A 12,487-nucleotide genomic window follows, 5' to 3' on the forward strand; every position below is an offset into this window, starting at 1 on the left:
TTGTAAATCTTAAAATAATTATGAAACTCATTTATATAACTCTTGAGGTAAAACACCATAACCACAATCTTATTTAGTACTTTAGGTTTCAAAATGTTAACTTATTTTTAGATTAAGTTCTATAAGATTTGCTTTTCATAAATGATGGGGATTATTTTTTGTAATCTATTATTTCAATAATAATTTATTATTGAAGATTTTTTTTACTTCGTGTTTCTATTATGTGACAATAGATTGTTGAATGTATTGTGAAATCTTATACAATTGAATAAAAAAATAGTATGTCCATCTTATAATTTTATGAATATTTAAATGATTATGAAACTCATTAATTAATCCACAACATAACTACATGACAACAATTTTAATGGATTGTGGAAATCTAATCTCTCTAATCTAAATCTAAATTATGGATTTATAAAAAAAAAATATTGATCAAGCATTGAAATCAAGTAGAGATGCTCCAATGAGTTAGTGGGACTCAAGATAATGAGAATGAGAGAACTCTAGTAAATCACGATGAATCAAGTGGAGGGAAAAATGAATTGACAACACCTAATTTTATATGAAATTGGAAATAGAAGTGAGGTCAAGTGCCAATGCTAAGCAATTTAGTGTTACCCAAGTATGTATTCTTATAAATTATCTTCCCTTTCTTTGCCACACAACGTCTGTTGAGATCCAACCCACCAAGGTCTGGTTTTCAGAAGTTAGTTATAAAGTGAATGTTAGTCTTAGTGATTATTTAAGTCTAATTTAAACTCTTAGTTGCATACAAATGATTTTATATTTATTAATGCAAGAGGGAGGTTAATAAATAAATATTTAGAATTTTATTAGATTTTAAGAGAAGTTGTGGTAGAGTTCACTTTGTAATCATTTAGTTAATAACTATTTGACTTTATGAGAGAAATTATAAATAATTAAATTAAATTAATAATTATATCTCTATTTGCATTATGAATCTATTATTTTATATTCCAACCATTTAGAATTTTAATTTTAAATATAAATTTTATTTGTTGATTAAAATTTTAATAATAGCTATGAATTTATATTTGTTAAAGTTTTTAATTTAAAAATAAGTAAATTTTGATGATATTTATATTTTTAATTTTTTAATTTTAAAAAAATTGATCTAAAATTTAGATTATATATTATAAGATTTTTTTTTGTTTGATGTTAAAGTACTTGAGTTTGATGTTAATATTTTTATGTTCAAAGTTAATTGATTTAAACCTATATTTAATAAAAAACACAACTAGGCATATCATTTTTAAAGTTTAAACATTTAAAAAAATAGAAATATAATAAATTCAAAATTCAAAAGTTATTTTTTTAAATGACACTAACCATAAATTTGATATTTTGAACTATAAATAATTGTAATTCTCCAATTACATGTCATCGTAATTTTTTTAAAAAATAAATAGGAAGATATATATCACTTCTCTTAGTTCTCCACATTTCTTTGTCCTAAGAAAAAATAATAAGATAGTTATTGTTCTATAGTAAACATATATAAAAGACACACTTAATTGAAAAAATAAAAGGAGATTTATTGTTCTATAGTAAGTATATATAAAAGACACACTTAATTAAAAAGATCTATATTGTATTATAGTGATTGGTTTATGGATTTGGCATTGTAATCACACTTAATGTTATTATATGTATGAAACCTCTCGTGGGAAAAAAAAGTTAAAATCATAAGATAGATAATAGTAATTTTTAATTTTTAAAAATAAATCTATGATAAAATCTTAATGTTAAATAAGTATTACAATTTTTTTGAAAATTTTGAATTCAATCCATACTTATATTAATCTAAACCCAAATTTTTCTATATTATATCTAGAATTTCATTAAATTCAACTATAAAATTAAAATAAAATTTAATAAATTTTTAAAATAAATTATTAATGTAATAAAAAATTAAACTTAATAATATTTATAACATTAATAAACTATTAAGTTTTTATAGAATTTTTATAAAAAATACACTTAATAATATTTATAACATTAATACACTATTAAATATTTATGGAATTTTTATAAAAAATAAATTAAAATTAATAAAAAATAATATAATAATAATATATTGATTTTTTATAAAGAATATTATTAAACATATTACACTAATCAAATATTATGCAAACCTTCGAATGAATTAAAAAAAAAAAAAAAAGTATAAAAAAGATAAGTGTAAAGAATGAGGGAGCTTGAGTTAATAAAACAAATATAAATCAAATATTATAAGTACTATTTTATTAATTACGAATGACAAGGACGGACAGACACTGCACACTGTTAGAAGTATTGTGATGCCAAGCATGGATGGCATGAGGAGGGGGGGCATACCGAGGCAATCAATTTGGCTACCTGGGTAGCCGTTGCCCTATCGATGATGTGGTCATCTTTAATGAGTTTTTCTAGGTACTTTGCATTAAGTTGTTTATTTTATTTATTTATTTTTGTATGCACTCCATGTCTAGGCACCCTTTTTACTTGTCAAATCAATATGTATATTTGGCATCCTTTTATTTTTTGGTTAAGAGTGTTCTTTTCCATTATTGTTGTATTGACTAGTTCCTTTCACATGGGTAGGAGCAATAGAGGTCTTGAATTATAATATATTCTATGATAGTGACTCTAGTATAGTCACTGGGTATTAGGAGTCTCTTTATTGACCTTTTACCTATTATTTTGGAGGTTAGATATTGGAAATATTCTCCTCAATATTTTATTGCTTTGTAATTGGGTGGGGGGGGGGGGGGGCGGTGGGATTATTTCCCACATCCCATACAAAATCCAGGGAGCTAATGTACATGTACAGGCATGCTCTTTCTATGGGTTTTATGCTTTTTCTTTTCTATCTTCTCATTCTAGGAGGGGCCATGACTATGGATTTGCTATTGGCTTGATTTGAATTGTCCATTCTTTTTAGTTGCAAGTTGATATTATTCTTTGTATCTAACTAATCTATAGGGTTATTAATGCTTACAAACTCAATAGTTTAACACACAAGATACATATGTACAATATCAAATATATGTTTCTAATTGATGAAAAACCTATATAGAGAGTTACTTATAACTTGAAATATAGTGAAATATTTCTCATGCTCACACATGATTGTTGCAATGCAAGAATTTTTAATGCCATTGTTTCAAAATACATAACATGGTTACAATGATTCTCTCACGTAAGCAATCTATGAAATGCGACTATTGATTGATTCTTTAATATACATGAAGAGAAATAACTCATTTATGTAGCTTCAACATGGACTTCATATTAGTTGTTATTCTCTTACATGAACTAATTATTTCATTCCTATGCAACTTATGAAGGTAAAACAACCTTTCCATTACAATGCAACTAAATGCATAACATTGAATCATAAATACACTACATATATCCACATTCCAACTTCATTCTTCTCACAATTCCATATTCATAAGTTATCCTATAAAGTGTAGATCCTCCTTTACCACACATTACATAAAATAATAATAGAGATCTTGTCACCACAACACATTACACAATAGCATAAAGGAAAATTCCTCCTTTCAAATGCATTTCATATTGACATATCTTTCACTTCATCAATGCAGGAATGAAGCCCCAATTTCTTCATGGATCAAAACCACAAAACTTGCAAAACATTTATACAAGAACCATGGAGGCTCACCTCCCAACCTAGGCTTCTTAGAAGCCACCCACCAAGCTAGGGGAACAAAGCTCCAAACGGATTACACACAAGCATTCACTCATGCATGAACAACTCAATAAAATCACAAGTCACATTTACATTCACAAAAGAAATCCCAACCATAGCTTACACAATTATTACTATACGAATCATGAATAATGGGTGAAGGTGGGCTCATCAAGAGGAGAATGTCATATCCATAAAACATACAAATTTGCATATACAACATGCCTCTTCAAGGCTATCAAATATCCTCCTCTTCACATTGATACACTTATACCTCCATTTCACATTTGAAGGGCATATGGCTACAATGGAGCCCGTACTCCATAACAAAAAAATCTCTTTTGTCCAAGAGAAGATTTTCTTAACTACATTGTTGAGCCCAACTAATCCCTTTACCCAAGGCATCTCTTCCCTCCCAGGGTAAGTGAAGCATTCACACCCATAAACAATTCATGCACAAAATCAAGAGAAAATGAAAGATAAATTCATCACCATTTACACAGAACAACAAATACAACACCACATACATTACATATTTCCATTCACAATATGAACACATATTCTACATAATGAACAAGTGCAACGAGGATTTTGGAATGGGCACCAACCTTTGTTCAAGCTAATGGCAAGGAAATTTGTGGAAGAGCTCCTTGTTTCCTTAGCTTCCTCTCCAAACCCTAATTTTCTCTAAACTTAGAGAGTGGGTGAACACTTCACTAGTTTGTCAAAGATCCCTAACAAGACTCTCCCACTATCTCTTTTTAGAAAAAAACATCAAGCTGCTATCTCTTACAACTTTCTCCCTACGAGATTTGTTGTTTTGACCAAGTGGAAAGATGGGGATGGACTCATGGGATAACTCGATTTTCGAATTGGTGGAAGCATGCATTGGGCAAGGGACCCCCTAGGCTAGCTAAGTAATAAAATGGTTAAATTTAGGTCCCTAACATGTTATACTAACATATGGGTAGCTTATTTTCACAAAAATGGCCCTTTGTGACCACATTTTGACCCTCGAAAATCACTTCCAAGTTTAAATTCAAAATTCCCCTTGATGGTGACCCATCTTATCCTTTCTACAAGTGGATTGGGTTAAATCTTTTGAAGGGCATTTTGTTTAAGGTTAAATGTTTTCATGATCAAAACCCTAGGTGACATGTCATCAACACATAAACAATTACAAGTGTCAAGTGACACATTTAAAACACATTACCCATCACCATGAGATATCCCTAGTATATTTATGAGACTAAATTTACCACACACATGCAAACTTACATTTATGAAATAAACACATCACAACAAGGCTTTTGAATCCTCCAAAGATTCATCTTGGCTAAATTGTGTCCACATGAGTTTGGACCTTGTTCCCCCGATTAAATTCCATGGTTCAATTACCTGCACACTAAACTCGAGCATCAGTAGTCCAATAAAAATCATATATAACAAAAATACATGTGTATAGATGCATGACAATTTTAACATTTCAAAGCCAACATATTCAAATTTCCATAATTAACCTTTCTTTTTCTAATCAAAAGCATTCAAAACATTAAGATATCAAGGTTTGCATGTCAACATTAATCTTTCCCTGTCACGATCAAATTTATATTCTAAATCATGTTATATTCCATTTTCTATCATGGCAATGAAATGTTGAATCTATATTGTTAAGTCAAAAAACCTAAAAATTAGTTCTGAATACATATCAAAATCACCAAAATATAAACATCACAACTAGTATCCTTTTTAACAACATCTTGTTATCACTATGAGACTACACCTCATAAGTTTTATCAATTATGTCAGGAAATCAAGATGTTTGCATAGTCATGTCATGTAGTTTCAAAATCAATCATTTAATAAATCCATTACATTCTATTACATTATATCCACATGAAACATCACATCTTACTTACCATTCACCACAACATATCCATCCAATACTATTTTACAATAATTGGCTTATTACAGTTTATGTCATACTAAGTTCTACCGTGTAGACCCTTGTCCAATCTTTGATTAAAAAAAATTCCATCTACACTATTGGTAATTCTTACAAGGGTGGCATTGATTCATCTTTTCTTAAATATTCATTATACTAATCTGTCATAAAATACCATGAATCCATCGACCTAGTTTCTAGGAAATAACCCAATGCAACTAAATAGGTTATTTGACCTGGCAATAACTAAAATCTATATCCATCTCAAGCAACATCTTGTAGTTGATTATTGATAAGTAAATTATCGCTCATGACATACATAGATTCTAAAACCTTCTTACCCTCATTTTATCATAAGATGTAAGGATAACTATATATAATTCACGTCCTCTTCACAAGAAACTAAAACATATCATCTAATGTCCTTGCTCTTCCTAAATCCTTATCATATCCATAACATTTAGGGTTTGTAATAAGGTACTAGGGAAGGGGCCTAACAAAACTAAACAAGAAAAATTGGTGGAATTAAATCATGTGACTGAAAATATTCTATTCATAGTCTCATGATGTTTATCTTTTTGATATATTTTTTTGTGGGTTGTTTAGTTGGCCAAGTTAGGATGTGCACTAGAGGCATTTTTGATATTTCTTTTATGATTATTTGACTAGATGTCATGATGAACTTTATGATTTCAATTGAGATTTATGTTTTATGAGCTTTATGCTATTGAGCATTTATGAGAACTTGGGTTTCAAGAACCAATGTTATTTTTTGAGTTGCTTATTAAGGAACCAAATTTGATCAATATTACTCTTGTGGTATGGGACATTATTATGGTTTGTGATTTTTGGGAAGGTAGTATAGGTGCATGTCTATGGGAGTGGCTTGCAATAGGGATTGGGGTCCAAAGTGGCTACCAGGGTAACACATTGTAAGTTGTGTAACAAGTGATAACATAGTAATAAAAAATATCTTGCCTAGCCCTTTTCCTTGAGACACATTAAAAAGATAAGTTAGAGATTTTTCCTCGTCCATGCTTTTAGTGCTTGTATAGACTAAGGATGAGATGGAGATGATACCTTGAGAGGCATGACTAGTTTCCTCGTCATCACAAGAGGGCATTCTAGTTTCACATAGCATCACTAGGGGGACCGGTGTTAGTTTGTGGTGACTGATCAGGAAAGTACTGTACTTACTTCAAAAAAATATTTGGGTCCTATTTTATTGGGATTTTGGGTTGACATGTAGTTATTAATTATAACCCTAAAGTAGTAAAAATACTTGTATAAAAGGGCTTAGGATTAAGGATTGTTTCAGTGTTGTGATGCGAAAATTGGTTCTTGCGGCAGTATTGAGTTGTAAGGAATTATAGATTGTAATCAGGTTGTAATCACTAGATCATAATAATATCAGACTTGCTATTTGGTAGACATATCCCAGGAATTGGGTGAACCATGTTAAATCTTGGTGTCTTGTATTCTTTTTTGTGTAATCTATTATTTTCTGATATTGTTTATATTTGCATGTAATTGATATTTCTATCCTTGGTTTAATCCTAACAACAGGGTTTTGAGAGACTGCCAGGGTAACCTTAGAGTTCGCTCATGTGATGACACTCCATAGTATGTAGCCCGAGTCTCCTTCATGATTTTTTTAATATTTGCCTCTGGTGGTGTACTTGTTGGATTGTACTTTTGATGGTTTATTTATTGTGATTTGTTACTCACTGATTGTATGTCATTTATTGTTGACAATGACTTTTATTAATGAATGATCAATTATTCATTGGTGGTGTTTTTTATTGTTGGAGTTAGTGGTTGGTAGTTTACTTTTATTGATGATAGTTGTTATATTTTGGTCATTGCACTTGTGACACCTGACATTATTTTTGAGGTAGTTGTATATTTTTTGTCATGGTATTTGTATGTTGATTTGGTATAAGATGTTAGTATTGGAATGAATGTCCTTTCATTTTTTATTATCTCTTCTTCTTGAGTAGTTTGTGTTACCCTTGAGGTAGTTTTATCTATTAGGATTCTTTACCTAGGATTATTTTATGATTTGATTATTCATGTGTGGATCATACATCATCCATCCTGCATGGTGGGAGTGGAAGTCTAATTAGGTGACAACATGGTCGAGAGGTAATGTATTCTTATGATTTGGGTCTCCCTTATATTGACAGTTGTTGGATGCTCCTTGATACAACGGTACCATTATCATTCTTCCTCATATCTTAAAGACTTCTATTTATTTGATGTATCTATGTATCATGTGTTTTGAGATTCTATGGGATATTGTATTGTATATTGATGTACTTGTATCTATTTTCACATACCCTGTGACATGTGTAGTGGATGTTATTCATTAGATGTGCTTTCATATTATTAGTTGTAACTTATGCATTTGCTTGTATCGCTATGTATGTGTTTATTCATTTTATGATTATGGACATTGTAATTGAGACTTAAAATTATTAATAAAACTTTCTTAAATGTGACTCAACGTGAAGGAATCCTTGAGGAATTGAAATTGTATTTGTAATTGATTACGTACATTCTTGATGTGTATGCATATATTGTTTCCACATTATTGTTACTTTGATGTTGTTTAAAATTTAAAAAAAAAATTAGTTCAGTAAACTTTGTAACATATTAGGTTTATTTCTTTTGGGTTCCCGAATAGGGCATTACAGAATCTATAAGATGTAGCTTAATCAACAACTCCACCCACATAGTGCAAGCTTCTAAGGAACACCAAAATGGTTTTAACATCAATATCCTCTCTTCAATTCCATCAAATAGATGCAAACAAGCTAAAGATTAAATATTAATTAAATTTAAGTGCTTTCATCATCTAATCACACAAGACACACTTATAATCAACAAGATGCTAGTGGTCTAGATTTGTTGATTTAACCAAGTAAAAATCCATGGTTACTTTCATTCAACTAAACTACTTCAATATGACCATAAATCTACTCCAAGAGAAAGACTGAGAAGAAATACAATGCTTAAAATAAACATTAAATAATCCACCATGAAGAACTAGCAATAAATTATCCATTACATTGATAGCTTTATAGAGCAAATTTGATCAAATCTCGCCCTTAGGTAATCTACTCTACTCTAGCTTTTCGATCTTCTTCAATATCCAACCTTCTAATTCCTCTGCTAGCTATTGCAAATGAGAAGGCCTTGGAATTTTATAGATGCTCAATTACAATGACGATCCTAGATCTATTGAAGATAAAATATAGAGATTCATCCCCACAAACCATAATTAGTTTTGCCAAGTTTACAAAGAATTATGCAAGGGCACCAAATCATGGGCTAATAAGAAAATCACAATGATTTTTCTAGCCAATGAGAAAATAGGACACTTGGCATAATGTGAATGATTGTGCTTAAATGTAGATTTTTATTTATTGGAGAAGTCAACCAAGTGCCACCACATAAACCTCATCTTATAAGTCTATCTAAAAACATATTCTTTGAATCTTGGCTTGTGGAATGTGTCTATTAAAATACATATATTTCTTGCTCGATTGTTAGAATGGATATTTTGATGAAGAGAAAATATCTCTTGATACTCAACCTTTCTAACTTTGATAAAATTTGCTAAAACCATAAATTTCTTGAGGATGATTGTTTTGGCTCATATTCCATAATTGCCTTGCATCTCAAATCTTAGGTCCATCCCTTGGAAAGTTTCCTCATGGATTTACCTAAACCTACAACCTAAAACTTTTGAACTTGCTTTTGATTATATTCACAAGCTTGTTTATATATTCATGTGGTGGGATCCCTCAATCGTTATGAAAACTTATCTCACTTTTGAATCTTGGTTTATTTTGAACCATCTCGACCTTTATGAAACTTTGATAGTTTGACCTGGACCTCATTTGATCTTCACCTTCAAATTGCCTTTTGATGATTTTATTTGTTCTTATAATTTTATAGGTGACTCAATCTTGAGCTTGAAGTTGGCCATCTTGTAGAATTGATGCCTTGGCCATCATCTTGTCTCCTAACCTCCTCCTTCAATGAAATCAACCTTGAAAAATAAAAGGAGGGAAATGTTTAAGGTTACTAGATGATGAGAAGAGACAAAAAAAAGAATTTTCATGATATAAAAATTTCTTCTAGATTCTGCCCCCTTCCCACCATCATAAACCCTTAATTTGAGTTTTTTCACAAGTACAATGCTTTTTATTTTTGACATTCAACTTGCTTATTAAGGATTTAGCAAAATATATGAAACCAAATGCTTAATTTGTTAGTCAAATAAAAAAGACAAGAAAAAATATTTGGGGCTATTCTTTTGTTAAGAAACTGAGGCTTGCTCTTTTGAGAGATTTGGCCTTATACAGTTGGGCATCGATTAGATTGAAAACAAACTCTATTTTGAATAAATTTATACAATAATCCAACTGCTAATATCAGTTGGCATGACATCATATTGCACTTATGAAATTCACACTTCAACAATACCTTTTCGTTGTAATTTTTTATAGGAAAATATACATCTAAGAGTTTACTTTGGCTTCTTTTTAATAATGCGCCCCTATTTTCTCAATTACAAGGAGCATTGAAGAGGAATTTAAAGGTTGCTTAGTAGTTTCAACGAATCTCTAAATTCAAAGTCAAGAATGATTATGTCCAAGGCAAACACAAATGTTTTGTTGTTACACAAAATGAGTGTCCTTGTCTTGGTGCATTCAACATGTCATTTAACTCATCCTTTTTATTATTTTTATTTTATTGTTCATTTGATATAGTTTCTCATGGTGTGTTAGGGTTGTTTATGTTGACGATACTCTAGTCCTCATGGTGTTTTGGTTGATTTTTGTGATGTTTCTACCACAAAAGTTATATTAATTTTTCATGGTGTAGTTTGGGGGTTTCCCTTATTGTTACTCTTTTTGGTACTTCATTTTAGTCAACTTTGTTCGATTAAAAAAATATGCACTCTCCTCATTAATCAAAAGTAAATGGTAGTGGTCTTAAATGAACATAAATTATATCACCACTTACTTTAAAAACATTAAACAATTTCAAAAGTCATTTCACACAAATATACTATTTATTCAACATTTTCAACATTTTCCTATTTTAAAGTATAATCGAAAATATTATCATTACACACTATACAATCATTGCAAGTTATAGATTTTTTCATAGATTAATTAATTAATTATTATTGTTAAGACTAATTATTATTTAGTCGATAGACTATATGTGGAAACTTTGTTCCTGTATAATTATTTTTTAATTAGAAAATTGTTAGCCCTTGTCCTTAATAATTTTTCAACCAATTTTCATTTCACTCCACTTTTAACTCTTGTTTTTTCTAATTATTTAATTTAATTAGTTATCATCTACGCTCATCTCTACTCTTAACTTTTATTTTTTAATTTATTGTTTAACTTAATTAGTTGTTATTGGTTGTTTATTTTTAAAAAACAAATATTATTTTATTTTAATTAGAAATTATTTATAATTTAATTTATTGAGATGAGGTCTTATTTAATTTATATTTTATCTCTAATTTTAACTCTCTTGTTTTTATATTTATTTAGAAACTTATTTACTTGTTATCTCCACTTTTTAACTCATTTTTCTTGCTTTTATTTAACTTTTAATTTTAAAAATTGATCGAAGTTTTAGTTTTTAAATTAATTAATTTTATTTTTAAAATTAGTTTAGCTAATATGATAGCTCTTGTTTCCGCCTTAGTGCCGAGTGAACTCGTGGGGTGATTTGTATCCCTGACCCCTTTTGTTGTAGATATGTATCTTTAATATTTAATTAATAGAGAAAGTATATTCATAAAAAAAAATATTAATTTTTCATAATAATTTTTTTGATGAAATTTTTAAAAAATGATTATTAATTTATATATTTAAGTTACAGAATTTAAATTAGTTTAATTTTTATAATTATTTTTAATTTATGCACATTAAATTATAGTTTTAAAAAATATTAGTAAATACCTATCCACTGATCGTTGCAAGCACAAAAGCTTTGAACTACTAGTTATATATTAATCTTGAGTAAATTTGAACCAAAGACCTCTTAAAAGAAAGACACACAATATATTTAAGACCACAATACATATTTGGGACAGGCTAATCTCCATCCAAAATGCGCTAAAGACAAAACAAAGTCAATTTTTTTTTTCGCAGATTTATGAAAACGTAATGATTTTTTTTCCAATTTTTTTGTTATTTTCGACTACAAACTATACATCAAATGTTAAAATTTTCAAAAAAATCATTTTATAATTTGGATAGAAAATAGCCACGTATATAGACACTAACAAATCTGCATTCCCAAAGCATCTATACACTTCCACAGTCACATTTGATCATTGGTTAATCACAAATAAAAATATTATGTATTTTTTATGTTCCTCAGCTCATCAATAAATACAAACAATTGCGCACACATTAATTAATTAAATATATTATTATTGATGGCCTATCAGATTCACGGCAAGAGATGAAGAACAAACCAATCGCGTAGGCGAATTGACTCCCCATAAGAACTCTTTTTTATAATTAATTATCAAATACAATATACATGGATAGAAAATGACCTATGGGACCACATTCCTAGAAATCAGGAGCTCAAGTATTCTGGAAGAAAATTCTGGACATTGACGACGTGCTGTTAGGAGCTGCTGCAGACAATTCCACTACTCAACGGATCCAGCAAAAGAAATTGCTATGGAGGCATCTTTGCTTGTTGTTCCTCCTGGAAAGCTCGGAACCCAAGGTTTCCAGGTAAGCTAAAAAATATGATTAGAGAAGAATCAG

General features: G+C 29.5%; 1 protein-coding gene across 2 annotated transcripts in view; it reads left to right on the forward strand.

Annotated features, from left to right (window-relative positions):
* The first annotated feature begins 12,197 nt into the window (after positions 1-12,197).
* Positions 12,198-12,487, forward strand: part of LOC149529105 (putative aldo-keto reductase 1) — an 82,602-nt gene continuing 82,312 nt past the window's right edge. The window contains exon 1 of one of the 2 annotated variants that reach the window (XM_089811406.1): positions 12,198-12,454. In XM_089811406.1, the coding sequence (XP_089667532.1) occupies positions 12,398-12,454 (57 nt within the window). In that variant the 5' untranslated portion in view covers positions 12,198-12,397. The remainder of the gene's footprint in view (positions 12,455-12,487) is intronic. The other variant, XM_089811405.1, reaches the window with a different exon arrangement.

Source organism: Cupressus sempervirens, chromosome 11 (genome assembly GCF_028749045.1).
Source record: "Cupressus sempervirens isolate cs-2001-9-10 chromosome 11, ASM2874904v1, whole genome shotgun sequence".
NCBI classification, from domain to species: domain Eukaryota; kingdom Viridiplantae; phylum Streptophyta; class Pinopsida; order Cupressales; family Cupressaceae; genus Cupressus; species Cupressus sempervirens.